General features: G+C 34.2%; 1 protein-coding gene across 1 annotated transcript in view; it reads right to left on the bottom strand.

Moving 5' to 3' along the window:
- Positions 1-21,719, bottom strand: part of CACNA2D3 (calcium voltage-gated channel auxiliary subunit alpha2delta 3) — a 2,619,084-nt gene that overhangs the window by 1,501,389 nt on the left and 1,095,976 nt on the right. Inside the window, exon 10 of the mRNA XM_044078472.1 lies at positions 7,371-7,454. Coding sequence (XP_043934407.1) covers positions 7,371-7,454 — 84 coding nt within the window. The remainder of the gene's footprint in view (positions 1-7,370; positions 7,455-21,719) is intronic.

Below are 21,719 nucleotides of genomic sequence, written 5' to 3'. Positions count from 1 at the left end.
CATTCACACACACACACACACACACACACACACACACACACACACACACACACACACACACACAGGCACACACAGGCACACACACAAACACGTGCTTATGCACGCATACACACACACATGCACAAACACACACAACTACACATACACAGACAAACACAGCTGCACACACACACACACACACACACACACACACACACACATACACACAGACACCACTAAATCTGACCTTAATGTATCTCTGAGTCTAACCTTAACCTGAAAAAAGAACAGCAAACACACTGCAGCCTAATCCCTTTTGTTGTAACCATATAGGCTCAAAGCTCCTGCATTGGATACAAAAAGCAGTCAAAATGAAGTGCTTTTTATATTTTCTATACCCAAAAATGTTTTTGAGCAAACGCCACTTATATATTTATTTAGTTATTGACATTTGTTGACCGGGAAAGTCCACTGGGTTATCAAAACCCATTTTCAGTGGAGGCCCAGGGAGAAAAGCTCACCCATACCAAAATACAAAAATGTTAATACAGCGAGTTAACAGAAAAATTGTTAAAACAGGCAAAATACAAAGTAAAATAATACAAACTACAATAAGTATTACATAAAGGCAATTTAGACAATAAGTAAGACATTTACGCAAGGAAATAGATACATTTTAACAAATTTACAATTTCTAGATAGCATAATATTGTATATGCAAATTATTTACAGTTGAAAATATAATGTAAAACAGGCTACATGGAAACAGAAAGAGCATAGAAAGAGGGGAAAAAGTAAGGAAAATTAGAAATTAAGAAGGCAGTAAAGATTATGAATATATTGTCAGGATTAGAAGTTAGAGCAGAAATCTAGTTAATCACTAGATTTATGGTGGGTTAGCTCAGAATATCTCATTAGTCAAAATCTGTTTAGCCAGCAAAATATAGTCGAATACACAAATAGTAAACAGGTGTGCAAGATCGCACAATTCTCGGGGTATATAAATATGCCCTTTCCCTGAGATTGCGCAATCTCAGAGTCAGGCATATCAACCAAAACATAGTGAACCTTAAACTACAAACTCCATATCTTATTCCTTCATTTTCTGCATGGCTACTACAAGTAAGCATAGCATAGCATACCATAGGTAACATAATCACTTTTTTATACAAAAAGACGTAACTTCTGTGTCTTTCAAGTCTACTTCTTGTAACATGTAACAGTATTATGTTGACTTTTGCCAATGACTTCCATACCCTACTTTATGTTAAGGGCAATGATAAACTGCTGTCTTTTTTAAGCTGTCTTCTCCTCTTGCTCCACATTGTGACATGCACAGTTAATCTCTATTTCTCCCAGTGCAGTGCGTAACCTTGACTTACTGCATTAATGTTCTGCTGTCCTTTTTTCCTTATTACAACTATGTTATCATATGTGCAGTAACTATGTTATCATATGTGCAGTAACTATGTTATCATATGTGCAGTCTCATTATTTTCTTGCATACTGTATCACCTATCATGTAAAAATGTGATAAATGAGACTGGTGCTATCATTGAATGATGTGGAACCCAACTGTTTTACTTTGTTTTCTCCAAAATGCATCCTGCATCTCCCACTGACCACTTGGAATCACTTAACCAATTAAATGCCTATCCACCTCACCATTTGGGGTCTAGACCCATACTTTTTAATTCTTTTTAATTCTTATTGATTTGTCCTGCAGCATGTTAATGGCCCTTCTCAACTTCCAAGCAGGAAGTAACCTTGTAGGAAAAGACCGCTAACACCATCCTTTGTTCCTGAGACTGGATGATAGCTTGTAAGTACAGAATGTACAATTCAGTCACTGGTAAACTATGCAATGCCATTAACATTAGTAGCAACAGAAAATCTGCTTGTCTGTTACTGAACCTATACTAATGAATGTCCCTTGAGTTTTTTCTTTACTTCTTTTCAAATTACTAATTGTTTGTATCTGTACTTGTCCCAAATGTCTTGGACAGGAGAAGATTTTTATGTTTTGAATTGCCAAGATATTTTGTTTATGCACCTACTTATTTGTTTACATTGCAAAAACAGAATTTTCTAAACTTGCTTTTTTTCAGTCATAACTCCAACCATCTGCATCAAAATACAGCAGAGAGAGAAAACATATATATTGCATAACAGAATTCATAAACACACTAGTGGATTTATATGAGATTATATTATTTAGCTACATTTGTTGACTTCTTAGAATAGTCCAGCTGGAGGAAAAACGTTTCCACAGAGACCTAGAGAGAAAAGCTCCACACAAAAGTTATACAATTTAATATATTAATACAAAGAATAAAAGTAATTCAGGATAACAGTTGCAGTACAGAGTTATAGGGTTAAACATAAAACTTTCAAACAAAGAACATGAGCAAAGTTCAAATTCTGCAGTAGTGTGATGAATGTACATTGACATACACTGGTTAAATATAAAATATGTTATAAATCGGTAGCACATATGACTGACTAATAAAAACTGGTAACTTTGATTTGATGCCAAAGATCAATTTGAGGTGGAAAGAAAGTACTGCAGACAGATATTGATAAATGAGGGACATACTGTATACCATTATACCAAGTAAGTTATAACATTACATAAAATAAATCTTTGTCTTTGACCCTACAACTACAGATCCCCTATGTAGGAGATAACTATTATTACTTCCATGTAAAGACAAGAAAATTATTGATTTTTTAGGAATGAAATGGACTTTTGTTTTTGGAGAGGAATTATAGTTACATATGCTACATGAAGTTGAAGATATGTTAAAAAATCACCAAATCTTTACTCCTACAGAATGGGGGCATTTCCTTTGAACATTACAAAACAGTGTTTTAGTGTTATTAGTATGGAAGAAGTTTATTGTGAGGAAATTAAAACTGTAGAAGGGCTTCATCTACAAATAATATGCCAATTCAGTGGTCAGCACTGGACAGAAAAAGTTAGGTTTGTGACATGGATTAACCTGCATTACCTGACAGTAGCTGATTAAAGGACAGTTGATGCAGTGTCTTTATACAATTATCATTTCTACATCTCTTCTCTTCCCACTAAGGGAGATCAGCTCACTCTGTGAAGTAAAGAGTAGTGCTTTTATATTACCGTGCAAATTCCAAAGCAACTTGCAGCTAAAGAGGACTGGGCAAAGTGCAATAAAGAAGACTCCTCTATCACTCACTTTGCTAATAACTGGCCTCTATAAATTGCCTTTTTGAAGCATCTAGAGTAGATGTAATGATGTAGACTGAAATCAAGATGTTGGTCTAAAGAGATGTATGGATATTTTAAATGTCAGACAGGAATAGTCCATGGCAAAGCATCTTTCTGAAATTTTGATTCATCTCTAGTTGCCTAGGACTTCTTAGTCCATCTCCTCAATATACAATGCATACACATGCACAAATCAACATATGCTCACATTAGCTGCATGTGCATGCACACACACTCAGATACGCATGTATATATGTATGTACACATTGTCAGAAAGTATTCACTTATTTATTTTATATTTGTTTAAAGAGAAAGTCTGATAAGGAAAATTTATTTTTCAGCGGAGGCCCAGGGAGAAAAGGTACACATTTACAAGAGAGAGTATGTACAAAGATACAGAGTCAATCATAAAAGTGTTTACACATAGAAAACAACAGACAGTATGTACAAAGATTCAAAGTCAAACATAAATGTGTCTATACACAAACACACACACACACACACACACACACACACATATATATATATATATATATATATATATATATATATATATATATATATAGACATATCAAAAAACTTTAACCATTTACATAGTTGCAATTGCTCTGAAGACTTATTGTACTTAAAGTTAATTACAAGCAAATAAGTCTTTTTCTAGTAGAGGGCCTGGGAAAGGACTCTCTATATGCAACATAGTGCATTTAAATAGAGTGTAATAGAAAAAGTGTTTACACTACAATGTTTTCATTCACAAAACTTCAGTACCTAGTGTATCCAGCGCTACCTTGTCTATGTAGGTTTAAAATCCAGCAAAATTGTCACATTTTTCAATAATTTCTCACTAGGTTTAGATAAAGAACCAATATACCAGGGAGTAAAATACAAAGTTGCATTATATAAGTTCATATTTGCAAACTTTTGACCAGGCAATTACATTGGGTCTATGTTATTACCTGCCATAAGTGATACTAGAATAATAAGAGAAAAGAGATAAGTGTCACTGGATCCTTAGACCATGTCGACCATGAGTGGAATAAATACTGTACATATTGGAAAGCATTTAAAGGAAAATTTATGTTTGAGAATATTATGGTATGCCTGGAATATAGCAGGAAACAAGATAGACAAGGTAACATGATGAAGTTGGGTGTAAGAAGGAAAATCAGAGAAGCCTATCCAGGGCTAGTGCAGGAGCATAAGCGTGTGTTAGATAAGTGAGATCTGAGTATTTTTTAAACTGTGCAGAATTAGCAGGAGGTCTTATATGTGTTGGCAATGAGTTCCAGATTTTGGTTATACAATTTGATTAAAGGGGATCTCATGCAGCATTGTTGGCTTTGGTTATGTTCAATAAGGATTTATTACTAGAGCGTAGGACATGATTAATAGAGTAGGGAAGTAGCAGGTTTTGAAGGACAGGTTTTTTATCTGGTTGGTTTAGAATTCTATGGACCATGGTAAGCTCATGATAAGCTAAGAGATGAGATAATTCTAACCAGTTGAGTTGTTTTAGAACTAAGCTGTGGTGTGATCTAAAGGTAGAGTCTGTGGCAAACATAGCAATTTTATTACAGCAGGTGTCTAGCTATACTAAGTGTGATTTCTTTAGGTTGGTGAGAAATGGTGAGGTGGAGGGGAGAGTAGAGACAAGGTGGGTTCTTGTTATGATGCCTTTTGTGTTGTTAGATACTGCTTATTTCTGTATAGGGTACCAAGTTTTTATGCATATTATTTATAGTCTGGGCTATATGAATGTCAAATTTCATGCTGTTATCAATAACAACACCCAGAAAGCTTAGTTTGGGATACTACAAAAATGGTGGTATTATTTGAAGATGAGATATTGAATGATGGGGGGTCTATGGCTTTTGTGGGTTGGAAAAGCACGAGCTTGGTTTTGTTAGGGTTCAGAATAGGCTGTGAATGAGTTAGCCATGACTCCACTGCAGAGAAAGACTGCTATCTTATTAATTGTAATGATGGAGGGGCACATACTGATGAGGAATCATCTGCATACTGGACAAGGGAAGCTTGCAGGTTAGCAGAGTGGAGATTGTTAGTAAATAATGTGAAAAGAAGGGGACCAAGAACAGATCTCTGTGGGACTCCCAGTGAGACGGGAAGTAGAGGAAAGAGGTTTTGTTGCTATTTTACAGCTTGCTGGTATCCATTTAGGTAGTCTAGGAACCATGCTAGTTCAGAGTGACTAAGTTTTAGTTCTGAAAGTACATTTATACGTTTATCATGAGAGACAGTGTCAAAAGCTTTAGATACAGCAAGAAAGGTAGAGGAGACTGATTTGTTGTCAGTTTTGTGATTAATGCTATTAGTAAAACTAATTAGAGCAGAGGTAGTACTGTGGTAGGGACGAAAACCATGCTGGGCTTTGGATAGAAGATTGTTATTTAGGAGACAGTCCATAATTTGTAAGTAAATGCATCTTTCAAGGATTTTGGACAGAGGGGACAAGATAGTTATTGGCCTATAGTTGGGCAGTTCTTTTGAGATGGTTCCTTTATGTAGTGGGATGATGTGTGAGATTTTCCAAATTGCTGGAACTTAGTGTTCAGAGATGAATTGATTTATAAAGATAGATACTGGGTAGGAGATGGCTTTGGCAGCATTTTTAAGGTAATCAATTGGTAAGTTATCAGCTGCTAGCGTTTGTGGCTTAAGTTTTTTAAACATTTTTTTTTATTGTGTCTTTTGGGACAGATTGTCAAGAAAAGGTATTGCTGGTTTTTACTTGATGTAGAAAGAACCAGTGGAACAGTTATTGTTTGTGAGACCTAATATAGTTCAGGTGAAATATCTGCTGAATTGTGTAGCCATGTTATCTGTGTTGATAGTGGTTGAAGGGGAGAGTATGTGGAGCTTTCCCTGTCATAGTATTTTATTTCTAGCTGACCAAAACTTCTGTGGGTTATTCTGGTGTTTAGTTTGGATATTGTAATAGTGGTTTATTTCATCTGGTTTGATTTTCTTTTTGATATTACTTCTAAGTTCTTGGTATGCCTGTCCAGATGCTTGAGATTTGCTTTTGTGCCATAGATCCTGAACCTTATCTCTCACTTTTAGCAATGATCTAGTTTCTTTGGTTAGCCTTGTGGCAAAGTTGGATTTTATTCTAATTGCTCTAGCAGGAGCTAGCATGTTCAAAACATTTAGGAAGGTGGAGTAATCTAAAACTGAGTCAATGACTTCCATGTCTCTCACAACATTCATATTCTCTTAGGTCATCTGCAGTGTTCTAGGAAATGCCTTCTTAGTTTTCTTTAGAGTGTAGGTTAGACACCAGATAACCATTTTGTCTGGTTTATTATGAGCTTACTGTTTGTTTTCCTCAAGAGTTCTCCTGTGTTTATTCCTCATTTCAATTACAATCCTTTCTTACTTCACTTTTTAGTGAAAATCTTTTCATTCATCCTTTTCCTTTAGATTTTAATTCCATACGTCAATATTTATTGGGCGTATTCTACCCTATTCCACTGCCATTATTCCATGGCAGAATACCTTATTAACTGTTTTGTACCTCTTACCCCTTATAGTTTAAGTTTAATAAGCTGCATACTGTCATGGCTCCTTCTGCTTCTATAGTTTCATCACCCCCGCCACCAAAGAGTTCTGAATATATTACTGAAGACTTTGATTAGAATGTTCTCCAACTCCAGTTTGCTGCTTTGCTCTACACTGGCTTTTACCAAAACTCTTACATTTAACTTCAACTGCCCTAGGTTATGGCATGCCCTGCTGTAGTTCTAAACTACTTAAGTCACAGCTATGTGCATAATGTCATCATTTACTTAACGAATTTCCGCCTTCCTTTGTACTTCTTATGTTATGAGAATATCAAAGTCCCTACGTTTTATCCATTCTCCTCAGTTCTGTTGACTTGTGTGAAATTCAGATAGAACATTGACAAATATGTATAGATACGTACTGAAAATTGTCTTCACAGTATTGCAAACATCAATAGAAAACTTATTTGAAAAGAGAAAACCAACATATTCTGTATAGTTGTCAGTTAACAACTATGCTCTTAAGGATTTTTTTTTTATCTTCCACACTCTGATGCATTATTACATTTGCTTTTAATCAAAGCCATAGAGGTAAACAAATGATTACAAACAAGTTCACTTACCACATCATCTCTGTCCTCCCACTCCACTTCTGAAAGGTCAACACTGCTGTAATTAGGTTTCCTCCTTTTCTTCCCTTCTTCATACTAAAATAGATAAATAAAGCAAGAAACATCATATTTTCAGCCATACAGAGTTTTTTTTTGGAGATGAGCACTACTCTCTGATATTTTTCAATGGTTAATAACAGTTCAATAAACATTTTTTTTGTTGTTGTTGCACTGTAATAAAGCTTTATATTTTAACTTTGACAGGTTTCTTTTTAGAACTTTTTCTTGTTCATAAAACTTCTCCATCTGGTTTATTCTGCTGTATTTATTTTTCCAGTACACTATACACCAGCAATGGCAGTGGTTCTGTCATCCACTGGGGATATATATACACATATATATATATATATATATATATATATATATATATATATATATATATATATATATATATATATATATATATATATGTATATATAGATATGTATATATATATATATATATAGTTCCACTTCAGAATGTTGAGTTACTGAAAACTTGAACTTCATATGATCGAGACCATATGATTGAGTTTTCAGAAACTCAAAATTCCGAACCGAAAAAAAAAAAAAAAAGTCAAACACATTGTTTCTGCAGAGGGACAAGCCCCCCTGCACCCACCACACTCCCCTACTTAAATATACCAACTCTGAGATCTCTCTACAGTGGGGAAAAGGGAAACCTCCCATTCCACGCTGTATGCAGAAGCGCAGAACAGGACATTTCCTGTTTCCTCGCTATAGTGCGATCACGGAAATGGTATATTTAAGTCTTTTTTTTTAACACTTCACAATTTCAAGTTTCTGAAAACTCGATCATATGGTCTTGACCATATGAAGTTCAAGTTTCCAGTAGCTCGACATTCTGAAGTGAAACTATATATATATATAAATCCTAATGTTTGTTAATTGCACATATATACCGAGTCCTAAGATGATGCTCAAGGGTCAGAATTAAAACATACCACATGCGTCTACAAATTATGCCCCCCCCCCCGAGTTCCCTTGACGTCTTTGACATTTTGATCCTCCTTTGTTCCAGAGCTGTACTGGAGAATCTAAGGAGAGACGGTAGCCTGACACTCACCTCCAAACTCTGTAGTCAGGCTCCAGCTTTGCAATTTTATGCCACCCTAACAAGCTTGTCAAGTACCTGAGCTGCTGGGATATTTGTGCATAGTCAGGGTGTTTTTCCGTTGTTTGCTACAGAGATGTTTTTTTCCTTTCCCTTTTAGAACTTTTAGAAATAATTTGCAATATATTACTAGTAGCTGAAAAAAGAGAGATAGATGGATAGGTAGATAGATGATAGATAGATAGACAGATAGATAGACTGATATATAGAATGATATAAGAAAAGAGTCAAAAGGTTACACAGACAAACCTTAGGATGTATTTTGTTTCTTCAAATAATGTTTTGTTGAACTGCATGTGCTGACTTATTTTTGGTCACATGCGCTTTGAGACTGGCATTCAGTTGTGTAATTTTGCAGTTGGTCTATATAATTAAAGGGGGTGTTGGGGGTATAGTGGGGCTTGGCCCCTGCAAAAAAAAAAAAGAGACCAGAGTTGGTTTGATGATTTTTTTATGCTTTTCTTTTCAAATGAGGTTTGGTAACAAACCAGTTTGTCCGGGGACATCTTCAGGTGTAGCGGTTAACTAGAAATAGTAATGGGATTAAGAGGGTAGGGGAAGAAAGTTAAATGGGGTGGTGAAAGGGTTAAATGAGAAAGTAGGCTAGAAAGTTAAATGGGGTGGTGAAAGGGTTAAATGAGAAAGTAGGCTGACTGGGAGGAAATGAGGTAAGTATAGGGAAGGGCTTAATGGGTTTTATGTGAGGTAGCTGGCTAACAAATCACATTTGGCGTGTACTTCCTAACTGCAAGTTCTGCTTCTGAGACGACATTAGCTATTTTGGGTAAGGGTAGGCCTCAGGATAATGGTTTGTATGGTGTTTGGGGGGTAGGGAGGACTATCTATTTTTTTTTCTTCATTAAAGGAAGGGAATATGGTGACACAGACAGTAACAATGGCTTGGGGGTATATGCAGGGAGCTGTTAGGTTTATCTATTTGGTGACTTATTAAGTTGGTTCTTATGGTTGGGTTTCATGGGTTGTGTGCATACCTTTCAGATGTACAGAATTCGCAGAAGGTCCAGATTTTTGCTTCATATTTTAGTCCATCTACTGTGGCCAGAAGAAGATAATGTGGTTTTCTGACAAACTAGTGGCAAGTCATTAAAGACCACAGTTAGAAAAGAATCACAGATATTTGAGTTTGACACTTCCAGCTCTACACAGAGCTCATGCTACTGCAAAATCTGTTATTCTATCAATGTTCTAAGTCTGTGGGAGCAATATCTGAAGTGTCTCAAGTTTTGGGCTTTTCATTTTATCAATGGCATTGTCCAGATTTCCTGCTGTAAGAGGTTGTGTGCACCTTCCTATTAGGGTGCTCTGTAAATGCTGACTGTGCATTTGTGCAGGTTGCGAGATTGTGCTATTCACATTTAGCAATAAGGGGATGTTGTACGTGGTCGCGGATGTTATATTTGGTGCCTGTGGTGGTCTGATTTTCAGGGGGAGATCTGACCTGTGTGTAATTTTGAGAGGGTCATGTACTGGAAGCTTCGTCTCGGGTTTGGTCGGTGCACATGAGAGATGGCCATCAGTCACACATGCTCGTAGTTTCAATAAACATTGAAGGTGATAGGAAAGGTTGTCATCTTGGTTTAGGTAACAGCTGCTTCTGCACATGTGTATTTTGGTGGCAGCCAATAGGGGCATAGCATTCAATGGTCAAGATTTTTGCAGAATGTCCAGATTTTGCCTCAGACAGTTGTTTTAAAAAGGAAAAAAAAACTTTGGGAAGTATTTTGTAGCTTAAAATGCTGTTGTATGGGGTTGGGCCATGTTTTTGGTGTTGGTGAGCCATTTGCAGGCTGGGTGTCCTTTGCTGTGTTTTTTGTTGGTGAGCTGTTTGCAGGCTGGATACCCTTTGCTATGTGTTTGTTGTTAGTGAACCATTTGCACAGTGTAGCAGCTTAATAAATTTAGGGGAAGCCAGACTGTCTGCCGGTGGACGGCTTGGCATGTCTGGGAGCAATGTGCTCAGAAGTGTTGTTGGGGCATGCTCCTTGATTTGCTGATGGTGTCACTTGTTTTTGTCTTCTCCTATTTTTGTGTGGTACAGGCTTCTGGGGCTTTGTTACCTTTCTCCTCAGAGGTGTAGTCTGTACTTTCATTTTGACAGGTCATAGAGAGAAGGAACCCTGGTATGCAAGGATAGGTGGTGCAGTGGAGAATATTGTGGTTGGTACAATGGTTTTCTTTCAGGTGCCGTGGGCTGCTGAGTTCTGGAGCAATGTGGACTGGAGACATTGGCCACAGTGAGTGTGCGTGCTTCTCGGGGTTGCCTATGGATGGGATCGACTTGCAGTTTTGGATGTGTAACTGGAGGTGGATGGACCTGTAGACTCATTGGCATTTTGGCTGGAGGATGGAAAATATTAATTTGAGTGGTGAGGTATGTTTGAGTATTTACAGGATTGATGGAGGTTACACCCTGCTGTTTGGATGTGGCAGCTCCAAGATCACTTGAATTGGGGAGGCTGCATCTAGACTACACTGGGGTTACAACTGGACACTGAGCAATCATGTCATGGCATTTCAATCATTCCTCATTTGTATACCACATCAGAGCCAGTAGGCATGTCAATCACTCCGGCCATGCCCATTCCTGCGTGAAACGGCTAGGAGGTTAATACAGTAAACAAGGCCAATGTTTGATTTTAGTGTGATCATAGTAGATAGGTGCTAACCAAATTTACTAAACTGATCTAATTATGAATCTAGAGTTGCATTTGCCAATATGTTGCATGTAACACTACTATCCTAGGTGTTAATGATTGCATGCTACTAGCAGGTAGAGTAAATTTTAAATGGCAAAATACCCATTAAAAACATGCAACAGATGTTTCATCTTTATAATCCTCTGAGTGATATGATTTATGACAATATGAATAAAAATCCTGAAAGGAAAAAAAAAGGAAAAGGATGAAGTGCTTGTACCATACCTTTGTACAGACTTCCAGATTGGGAAGTGGGTAGTTTGGACACTAGGTTATGAATTGCCAATTAGCTGAAACACCTGATGTTCATAAGGATCATTTGCATATATCCCATGTGTCTCTGATACAAGAGGTTTGGAAGGTCACTCATTGAAAGTTCTAGCTTGGCTGGAGTTTTCATTTTATTTTTACTGATTGTTTTTTTTAGTGACCTTCTCACTCATTATTTTAGACATCTAGGATAAGGAAATGGACTGTTATCTGTAACAGCATTTTCTTTTGGAATGTGTGGTTCAGGGGGGGTAAAGGGTGGAACATTTTATGCTGGCACACTGATGGCTTTACTGGGAGGCTTTTCGGAAGGTTGAAATGTGATGGTTTATTTGGAATATTTTTTTTTTCCAAATATTTTATATATAAATATATATATATATATATATATATATATATATATATATATTTTTTTTTTTTTAATTTTTCAAAAAGACAAAACATAATTTCTACTAGAATACAAATGAAATATAGACAAACTATATACAATACAAACATATGGCCTACAGAAAAAAAATGAGAATAACTTAGAGTTAGAGAGAGGTAGTTACACATAACAAAAAAATCAGTGTAATTTCTCCAAGTACTAAGAAGATGTGGAGATCTTTAAAGTCTCAATGAGAGAAAAAACTTTCTTCCAAGGATTGTTGATCCATTTATTAGGGAAGATTTTTGTTTCTTTTACCTTTGTTTCCATATGTATTGTTTCTTCTAGTACAGTCACAAATTCTTAAAAGCTGGGTTCAGATGAAGTTTTCCATTTTCTTTTAATACATTTTCTAGCAATTGCTAATATAGTCAATAGTAGATACAAATTATTTTTGCTCACAACATTTGTTTCTGTTACATTCAGAAAAATCATGGATTTAGTTAGTATGAAGGAATCTGAAAAAATAGCTTGAAGGAAATGTCCAATCTCCTACTAGAATTTTTTAATTTTGATACACTCAAAAATATATGTATCCAATCAGCATTACAATTCTGAGAACATCTCCAATGAAACAATTGTTTAGAAGAGTCCATTTTAGCTATCCTATTGGTGGTGTAAAATGCCCTGTGTAAGAATTTCCATGAAAAAATCTTCCAAGCTTGTAGATTGGAAGTTAATTTAATAGAATACAATGAATTAATTTTGTTTTCAGAGGAGACGTTAATCTGATGACCTTTAGTAATAAAGTTCCAGAAGGTTTGTTTTGGATTAACTTTGTAAATTATTAAGTTTTTTTTATAGAGCAATGAGGTTAAATTAGGCCAATTATGATTATTACAAACCATTTCTTGGATAATGGAAATTAATTTTGGTTCAGAAGCAAAGGAGGAATTATTGATTATTCTGTATAACTCTTGAGCATGAAATAAAATGCTTTGAAGTATAAGCCAATCTGAATTTGGAATATCAAAGGTGTTTATTATTTGTTGTATGTTTAAGACTGATGAGTTCCTAATACAATCTTGCCAACAAGTAAAATTTTTAATTCCCAATTATTTATAATGTTTTCATGTAATTTGTTGTTGACGTTTTTAGCTATTTTGAAAGGAATTAAGAGTTCCCACCATAATTTAATGTCTAAATTTGAGTTTATGAAAGATCTAAATGAGTTGTAGGTGTAGTTTATGAAGGCTGAGTTGGTGGGTTTCGAAATGTTAAATTGTAAATTAAGGCATAATATTTTCCAACATATATTTATTTGATCATTTGAAAGAGTATTTTTGTGAGTTTATTCTCATTTAAAAAAATAGAAATATGAAGGGATTTCCAAGCTGATGAAATGTGTGGGTCTATCCAGTTGAAAACTATTTTGAATATAGAAGCCTTAATATATGTCTCTAGGTCTGGAAAATTAATTCCTCCCATTTCCCAGGGTCTAATATGGTGAGCATACGCTATCCTGTTTCGTTTAGGGAACCAGAGAAAATTTAAAAGAATTTTATTTATGTCTTGTAAGAGTTTTTTATAAGGTAGAATTGGAATGGCTTGAGCTATATAGTTTATTTTTGGTAATAATACCATCTTTATTAATTGGAGTCTATCCTCAAACTTTATGAATAATTTATTCCATTTGTCAGTGAGTAGTTTTATGGTATTTAAGATTTTTTAATAGTTTGTAGATAGAGTGTTATTAATATTGTCATCAATAATAATTCCTAGGCAATTTATAGAGGAGACCTGTTTTCCTATTAAATGGATTGCAGTTATGAAAGAATTTTGTTTTTTATTTAAATGCATATAATTAGATTTAGATTCACTTATATGTAAACCTGAGCTATCAGAGAACCTTTTAGTCTGAAGATCTAACTCTTTAAGAGATTCTTGTGAGACACTCATCCACAAAGAGCATGATTTTGGAATTAAATTGATCATAAATGTCTATACCTTTAATTTTTGTGTTTTGGCGTAATGTAATAGCAAATAATTCTACTGCAAGAGCGAATAAAATGGGCGACAAAGGACAGCCTTGCTTTGTACCTTTGAGTATTTTAATAGGTTCTGAAGTAAACAGGACTAGTTTTACATACGCAAGATTATTTTTATATAGATTTTTTTATCAAACTAATGAAATGAGATGGAAAATCAAAGATTTCTAAAGCTTTGAAGAGATAATCCCATTTCAGCGTATCAAAAGCTTTTTCAATATCGAGGGCTGTTAGAAGAGCTTCTTGATTGTCCCTATTTAAAATGTCGATAAGGGACAGTATTCTTAAAATATTATCGTAAGTGTGCCTATTGTAAATAAAACCAGACTGATCAGAATTTGTAATATGTGTTAAGGATTTTTTAATTATATTTACAAGAATTGATACAAATATCTTCCTGTCATTATTTAGCAAGAAAATTGGTCTATAGGAACTACATTGTTTTGGATCTTTATTTTCTTTTAATATAGAAGTGATTAGGGAATATTTCCAAGAGGGTGGAATTAAATTATCAGTTTGAATTACATTTAAGGCTTTATGGAAAATTGAAATGGCTGAGAGAGGGAATAACTTATATAGCCATCTATCCCAGGGGCTTTATTATTTTTGCTTTCTTTAATTTTATCAACTACTTCTTTAAGAGAAATTTGTTTTAAGATCTCAGATTTTAGTTTATCTGGAATTTTATTTATTTTAAGTAAACTTTTATCTACATCTATATGTTGAAATTGTGCTGAATTATTGAGTTGGTGGTCAGAGTAATGATATTTAAAGGCTTCAAGAATATCACTGTCTGTCTGTCTGATACCATTTTATTTCTTCTACCTTCATGAATGATTTTTGTAATATTGTTATCTGAGGCTTGTCTTTTAACTCTCATTGAAAGATTATGTAGATGTTTGGGCGACACTGAGCGTGAGTTGATTTTTAGTTTTTCTAATGCCAAATGTGTTTTATGAGTTAATATTTCATTGTATTTGTTAGTTAAGTCTGTAATTGTTTTCTTTTTTGTTTTTGGATGTTGTGAATTATCTTTATTGATAATTATAAGCTTATTTTGAATATTATGAAGTTCTGATTCCCATTCTTTAGTCTTATTTGTAAACCAAGCTTGAATTTTACCAAATAAGTAAGCTTTTAGTGTATCCTAGAGAATTGTCAAACATATATCATTTGATTGGTTAATGTCAAGAAAGTTTTGAATTTTGTGATCTAACCATGGCTTGAATTGTGGTAGTTTGGTGATGTATGCTGGTATCCTTGTTGTGAAGACCAACCTTTTAAAATCAATTTCATGTTTTAAAACAAGTGAATTATGATCCGAAAAGGGGCAAGGGATTATAGAAAAGTTAATTATTTTTATATTTAAATCTTGAGATATGTAAAGTTTATCAATTCTAGTTTGGGTGCCAAATCTATAATCAGTATGAGAAAAGGATAGTGAGTTAGAGTCATTATAACTGTAGGTGTCAATTAGATTTAGGTTCTCACACCAATTTCTTAGAACTTTTCCTAGAGAAGTAAGATGGAAGTACTTTTTATTCAAGGTTTCAGAAATGTCTAAAGTACAGTTGAAGTCTCCCCCCCTAGAATCAAAATGCCCTTATAAACATTGATAATTAGTTCTAAATGTTTCCTAACAGCTCCTATCCCTATACCATGAAACCAATAGGTGTTAACAAGTGTCCATGTTCTATTATTAAATCTAATTATTACAATTGAAATAAGACCTTCTTTGTCTTCATACTTATAAATAATTTGGGGTATGATGCCGTTTTTCCTCCAAAGTATTAAAACTCCTCTTGTTTTTTTTTTCTTGTATGATGAGCAAGATAGATTTATATATTCCAATGGATTCCAATTAAAGTTATCATCTGATTTTAGATGGGATTCTTGAATAAACACAACCTAAATTTTATTTATTTTCAAGTATCTAAGGAAATTGGATCTTTTCCTTGGATTGTTTAATCCATTAACATTTAAGGATAGTAAGGTTAAATCTATCAAGTATGACTTTCATGTGAGTTAATTGAAGTTTTCATGTTTGGTATTGACTGGATAATAAAGAGTGTAACTTTATCTAGAAAATATTTGTGTGAAATAATTAGTTTAGTTCTTTCTAACAAACTGTATAACATTTTATTAGAGATAGGCCAATAAAATGAAGATTTGAATACTGAATAAAAAATAAGTAAGAGTATCCATATTAATAAAGAGTTTATTGAAAACTTTAACCAACATGAAGTGACATGCACTTCTAATCTGAGTGAACATATAAGTTCAAACAGATTAACCTTCATGACAAACAAAAAGTGATTAACGACAATAACATGTCTGAGCTCCAGTATGAGTTAATAGGAGATCTAAAATAAATTTATATATCCACTTTTGTTAGAATTGAATGAATAGATGAAATTTGTAATACATAAAGGAAATAGATTTGAAACTGATGTAATAGTAGCAGCTTATTCAAAACAATTGTTAATGGTAGCAAATACAATTTTAAGTAATTGTAAGTGTATAGAACAAAGGAAGATTTCATATAACAAAACCATTAATGCTAAGTTATAAAATATTCAAAGTAGAAAGAAAGTCACGGTATAATGATTGATGAAACCTATTTAGTGATAAATACTGTAAACAAATAAAATAGTCATAGTTTAGTAATAAATAAATAAATGCATAAATAAACATAAATACATAAATTTTCCATATTATCTAATTTGTCAATACCTTAACTATTTCAAATTAAAGAATATATTAGCAATTAACAAAGCTAGTATAAATAAGTTCATTTACTAGAGTTGAAAGTAAGTATCTAACGATGCCTAAGAACATCCTTTCTGTCTTTTGAATCCACTATACTATAAAAAGACTATAGTTTTGAACATATTGTGGAAATTAAACTTGTAAACTTTTAATATTTAAATAATATAGCATAAAATCAAATTACACAAAGTAGACTCAATGAAGCATGCCAGATATAGAAGCATCACACTTAACTAAAATACAAATATTTATCCAATTTCTTTTCTGGCATGTTTAGATTATAAAATTGCTTAGTGGATAAGCATAACAGAACAAAAGTACACTAGATGTAAAACATCATTATTTCCACTGCGTAAAGAGTTTCATTTTAACTATCAATAGGACATTTGAAGAACTATTATAAATCAGCAGCCACATATTTCCTCAATATCAATATTCATTAATACAAGGATAATAAAGTTAATAATGTACTAGTTCACTAAGTTATGAATAATATTACTTACATTCTTTTTGGGTAGTGTTTAACAGCATAGTCAATATTCTTAAAACCCATTTCAAATTTGCTAAACACAACCCATAGAAGAATATGGATCAGAAATTTAACTAAACAAATAGCTTATATTATATGTTTGCAGATTAAAACTAAGACTCAATACTTGCAAGTTCATTTCTACTTAGTATGCATTTAATCTTGTCTATAGTTTTAAATAAATAAAAAGCAAAATACTAATTTACCCATTAATCATCTGCTATGGTGAATTTATACTAACTCCCGTCACTTCCTACACTAAATGCATTGTTGTTTCATAGGCTATCTATTGTAAGAAAAACTGTGATCGCTACTGGTGATGTGAATACCACACACACCTGTTTTCTACTACATTAAGATATTGGATAAAACCTCAGCCAACATTAAAGACTCACCAGCCTCACGTACTTACAAATTAGGCAAATAGTACTGGCTATAGAGAACCTAAACTGATGACATAAAACCTATATATAGAGACATTCCTGGGGTGCATAATTGATGTAAATTGAGAACAAAAATATGTTGAGAAAACAGCTGCATGCAGGGTGCTAGAAACTAGCAGCATTGCAATATACTAGTAGGAATTAGCAGCTTTAAACATAGCCAAAAAAATTGAGTGCAAATTTAAAAATAATCGGAGACACTTCATCTATTAACCTGACAGGATGGGGGACTGAGTTAACATACATGTTCTGAATTATACCAGTTTTATAGCTTTCAAATATAGAATGACATTAATCTTAAGCCACTACTATCATGGCAAGTTAAGAGGCTTAACTACAATCCAAAACAAATTCTGTGTTAGTTGAGAGGTATAGGTAGGAGCAGATCAACTATTTCGAATGGACATCCACACAAGAGTTGAACCGCACAATTATAAAGTAATAAAATGCCAGAACAGCGACCAGCTACCCTATTTTTTTGCACTCATGTGCACCAATTTAAGCAGGTTTCTAGCTCTAAAGCTTCCATCTCCAAGACAAGGGACATTGGCTGTTTAAACGGAAGAAGCTTTAGGATCAAGTACCCCAAGAACCACTAACAGCCTACCTTTAAGCACCTCACAAATCCGCATTCACTCATAGCAAGCGACTACACAACACATAATGTATATCTGCCATCCCGCCACAGCAGGATAGCTGGGCAATCTAAACAAAATGGAGGGACACAGACCCTGAATCTGACATCCTCCCTGACTACTGTTCTCAAAAAATGAATAAAACGGGTGATTTACTAACTTACTCTTGCTGCATGCTCCTCAACCATCCTCATTCCCACAGAAACCAGACAAACTCTGCAGCACGCCAATGTCTCTCCCCCTCAAAACAACTGCCCCATGCAAGCACCATGCAATCACCACAAACACTCGCTAGTGTATTGGATCCATTGCCCGGCAATGGAAAAGCACCCAAAATAAGTGTCAACAATGTATTAGACCATGTAACAACAGATCCACAACTACATCGAGAGTTCTCCCATGGCCCAACAAGGAACAAACCTGTTTACATATTTCACCATCACAGGCAATCACGAAACACAACGCAGTAAACTAACCTGTCAAATCCCATAACGGGCACTGTTCACCACAAATCATCAAGGAGCGTCAGCCCTCCCCACAGCATCGTTCGTGCAGTTGACAGAAATAACTGTAAAAACATGCATCGCACAACATATAGTCTATCCTCTTCAGCAAATATACAAAACCTTCATTATTGTGTCTCTAAGTTTACAAACTAGCCTGGCCATACATCCTTAAACTAAACAGTGCACGACTAAACAGTAAAGCAACGGTGTAAATCCGTACAGTGCACTCACTGATGTATAACACAAACTGATCTAGACAGGCACCGTCCTAAAAACTGAAACATTTTCTAACCATAGAAGACATTAATATTTAGTAAATAGATAATATGAAAGAAAAAAATATCTGAACTAATCAGACTATTTATTCAATCAGAATATACAAGTGAAGTCAGAGAATGTGTGATGGAAGCGCTCGTCAGTAACAACTATAAAGCTGTATATACTTATGCGGCATAAATGTGTGGGATAGATAGTACATGAGTTATTTTGATGATAGGTGAGGTTAATTTAGTTTAATTTACCTATAACTGTGTGTAAAAACATTTAATTCTTCATATTCCTATATTTTAGGATGAGAGCTTCCATGTTAATTATGTAGATTCTATTTTAGAGGAGAGACAACATTTGTTAGCTTGTGGCTATTTTAAACAAGAGTGACAGTAAACAGTCATAATGGAATGTTAGAATGCTAAAAATGAGTAGTAACTAAAGTCTAAATTATAAAATATTGTAATAAATGTATTTAAAAATCAAAAAACATTTCAAATTAAGAATTGTATAAAGTATAAATGCATACTGCATACATTTAATTGCTGCTAATGAAGCAAAAATCAAGGGTGTCACTTGAACAAGCTGTTATTATTATGTGGGTTCTTAGTAAGTAGCTATATTAAGGACCATTAGAGAAGTCTAAACACATGAAATATAAGATGTAATTGTAGTAAGGTTCAATCAGAAAATGTAAGAAAACATTCTTATAGATGTATGTTAGGTAAAAATACATACTTTTTTGAATGATTAGAAGTAAAATCAAGCCCTAGTTGCTGCTTTGAGAGAAGTAGTGACTCCTGAGTTTCTAGGATCAGTTTTCAGTTTCTTCTTTCTCATATCAGTCCAGTTATTTTTATCAGAGGTTCTTTTTAAAGTGGTGGAAGATGACCAATCCATGTTTTCTAGAATTGCAGTTATGGTGTTATTTTTGATGAAAGTTATAGCTTCTTCGACAATGTTGAATGATCTTAAGTCATTTGAATAAAGGATTCTGATTCTTGCAGGGAAAGCAAGTTGTGCCTTTATTTTATTTTGTTTCAAAAATCTCACAAAAGGCCAGGTTTTCTTCCTCAGTTCCAAGACTCTTGAAGAATAGTCATTGTCAGATCTAATTTGACTCTTATTATATGTCAGTGGATGACCTCTCCAGGCAGATTTGAGAACAAGTTCTTTGTCTAAATAAGACAAGAATTTCACAATAATATATCTAGTAGGCATATTGGAAGAAGAAGGAATAGGTTGCCCTGTAGCTTTGTGTGCTCTTTTGATACCATTTTATAGACCTTCCTTTAGGTCTAATATGTCTGGAAGCCAAGAGTTAAGAAATAAAATAATGCCCTCACTTGCTGTTTTTTCTGGAAGACCAAAAATTCTAATGTTATTTCTCCTTTCTCTGTTCTCTAAATCATCTATTTTATTGATTAGCCAGGTATTCTGCTGTAAGAGATTCACGGTGAGTTTTGTCTTTCTTAAGTCTCTCATCTATGTCACTTAGAGAAGTTTCCATATCCAATATTTTTGATTGTTGCTGCTGCAAGATTTCATTAAGGACATCAGTTTGTTTCTGACAGTTGACTTTTAGATTTTCAAGGTTGTCTGTAAATCTGTCCACTTTGACAGATAGTTCAAGTAGTGCAGCTGACATCAGTTGAATTTCCTTTTTCAGTGAAGTTTCAGAGTGTGAAGACTTAGAGTTGCTCATTTCTGTATTGAAGAAGTTATCTCCAGTTTATTTGACAAGAAATTTTTGATAAAAATGCATAAAATTTGGTATTCTTATAGAATTGAGGTGCCTTAATAAGAATTTACTACTTTTGAAAAATAAAAATGATTATTTTCCTGAATTCTGGTACTAGATTGTGGAGCTCATAAAAGTTGCTGTTACCAGTTAGCCATCTAGGCTCCGCCTAGAATAGGTTTTTGATGGAATAATGATTTGGTACTGAGTACCATTGATATCAGTTAAATTGTTAGTGTAGAGTGTGTAGTGGACTTTTTTATTTGGAGCTTTGAGGAACACAAATTTTGTGACCCCTGATGGGGAGCATTCCTTGGTATGCAGTACAGCAGTATGAGTATGTTGTGGAGATATTTTATTCACTGGTAAGCATATTAAGTTTCATTGCAGTGTACATGTTTCTGTTACAGTTGCAGAACAAAGTAGCAGAGGGAGAAGTTCTCATAGCCACATTTTCTAACATATGACTTTGTAGTTTGTTTAAACTTTTAGTCTGGGTAAGAATGATTTTGTGTGTATACTACTGTAGTATTTGCATGCAGAAATATCCCCAATACCGAATGAAAAATAAGTTAACCCATATAGTGCAGTACAGGTTTTGTATAGAAATCGCGAGGTGACCCAGGTATTTTGATATTTAAATTATCCCTCATACACATTGTTTAGTTATAACATACTCCAGATGGTAGTTCAATTTGCTTTCTGCATTTTAATAGGTGTCTTAAATGTAGAGGTTCACTTATTGCTGTTGGTGGTATGAGGCAGTTTATTGCTGCAGTATGTTCTTTCGCTGAAAGAGAAAAAAATTATTGGGGATATGGTGGTGGTCCTTGGGTCTATACCACATTATCGGATGATGAAAAGAGCGAACGCTCTTTCATCGATCTGATAATGTC

The sequence above is a fragment of the Protopterus annectens genome, chromosome 7.part1, assembly GCF_019279795.1.
Source record: "Protopterus annectens isolate FY-2018-M chromosome 7.part1, PAN1.0, whole genome shotgun sequence".
Taxonomy (NCBI): domain Eukaryota; kingdom Metazoa; phylum Chordata; order Ceratodontiformes; family Protopteridae; genus Protopterus; species Protopterus annectens.
The sequence above is the reverse complement of the archived record's forward strand: the minus strand, read 5'-3'. Positions and strand labels throughout refer to the sequence as shown.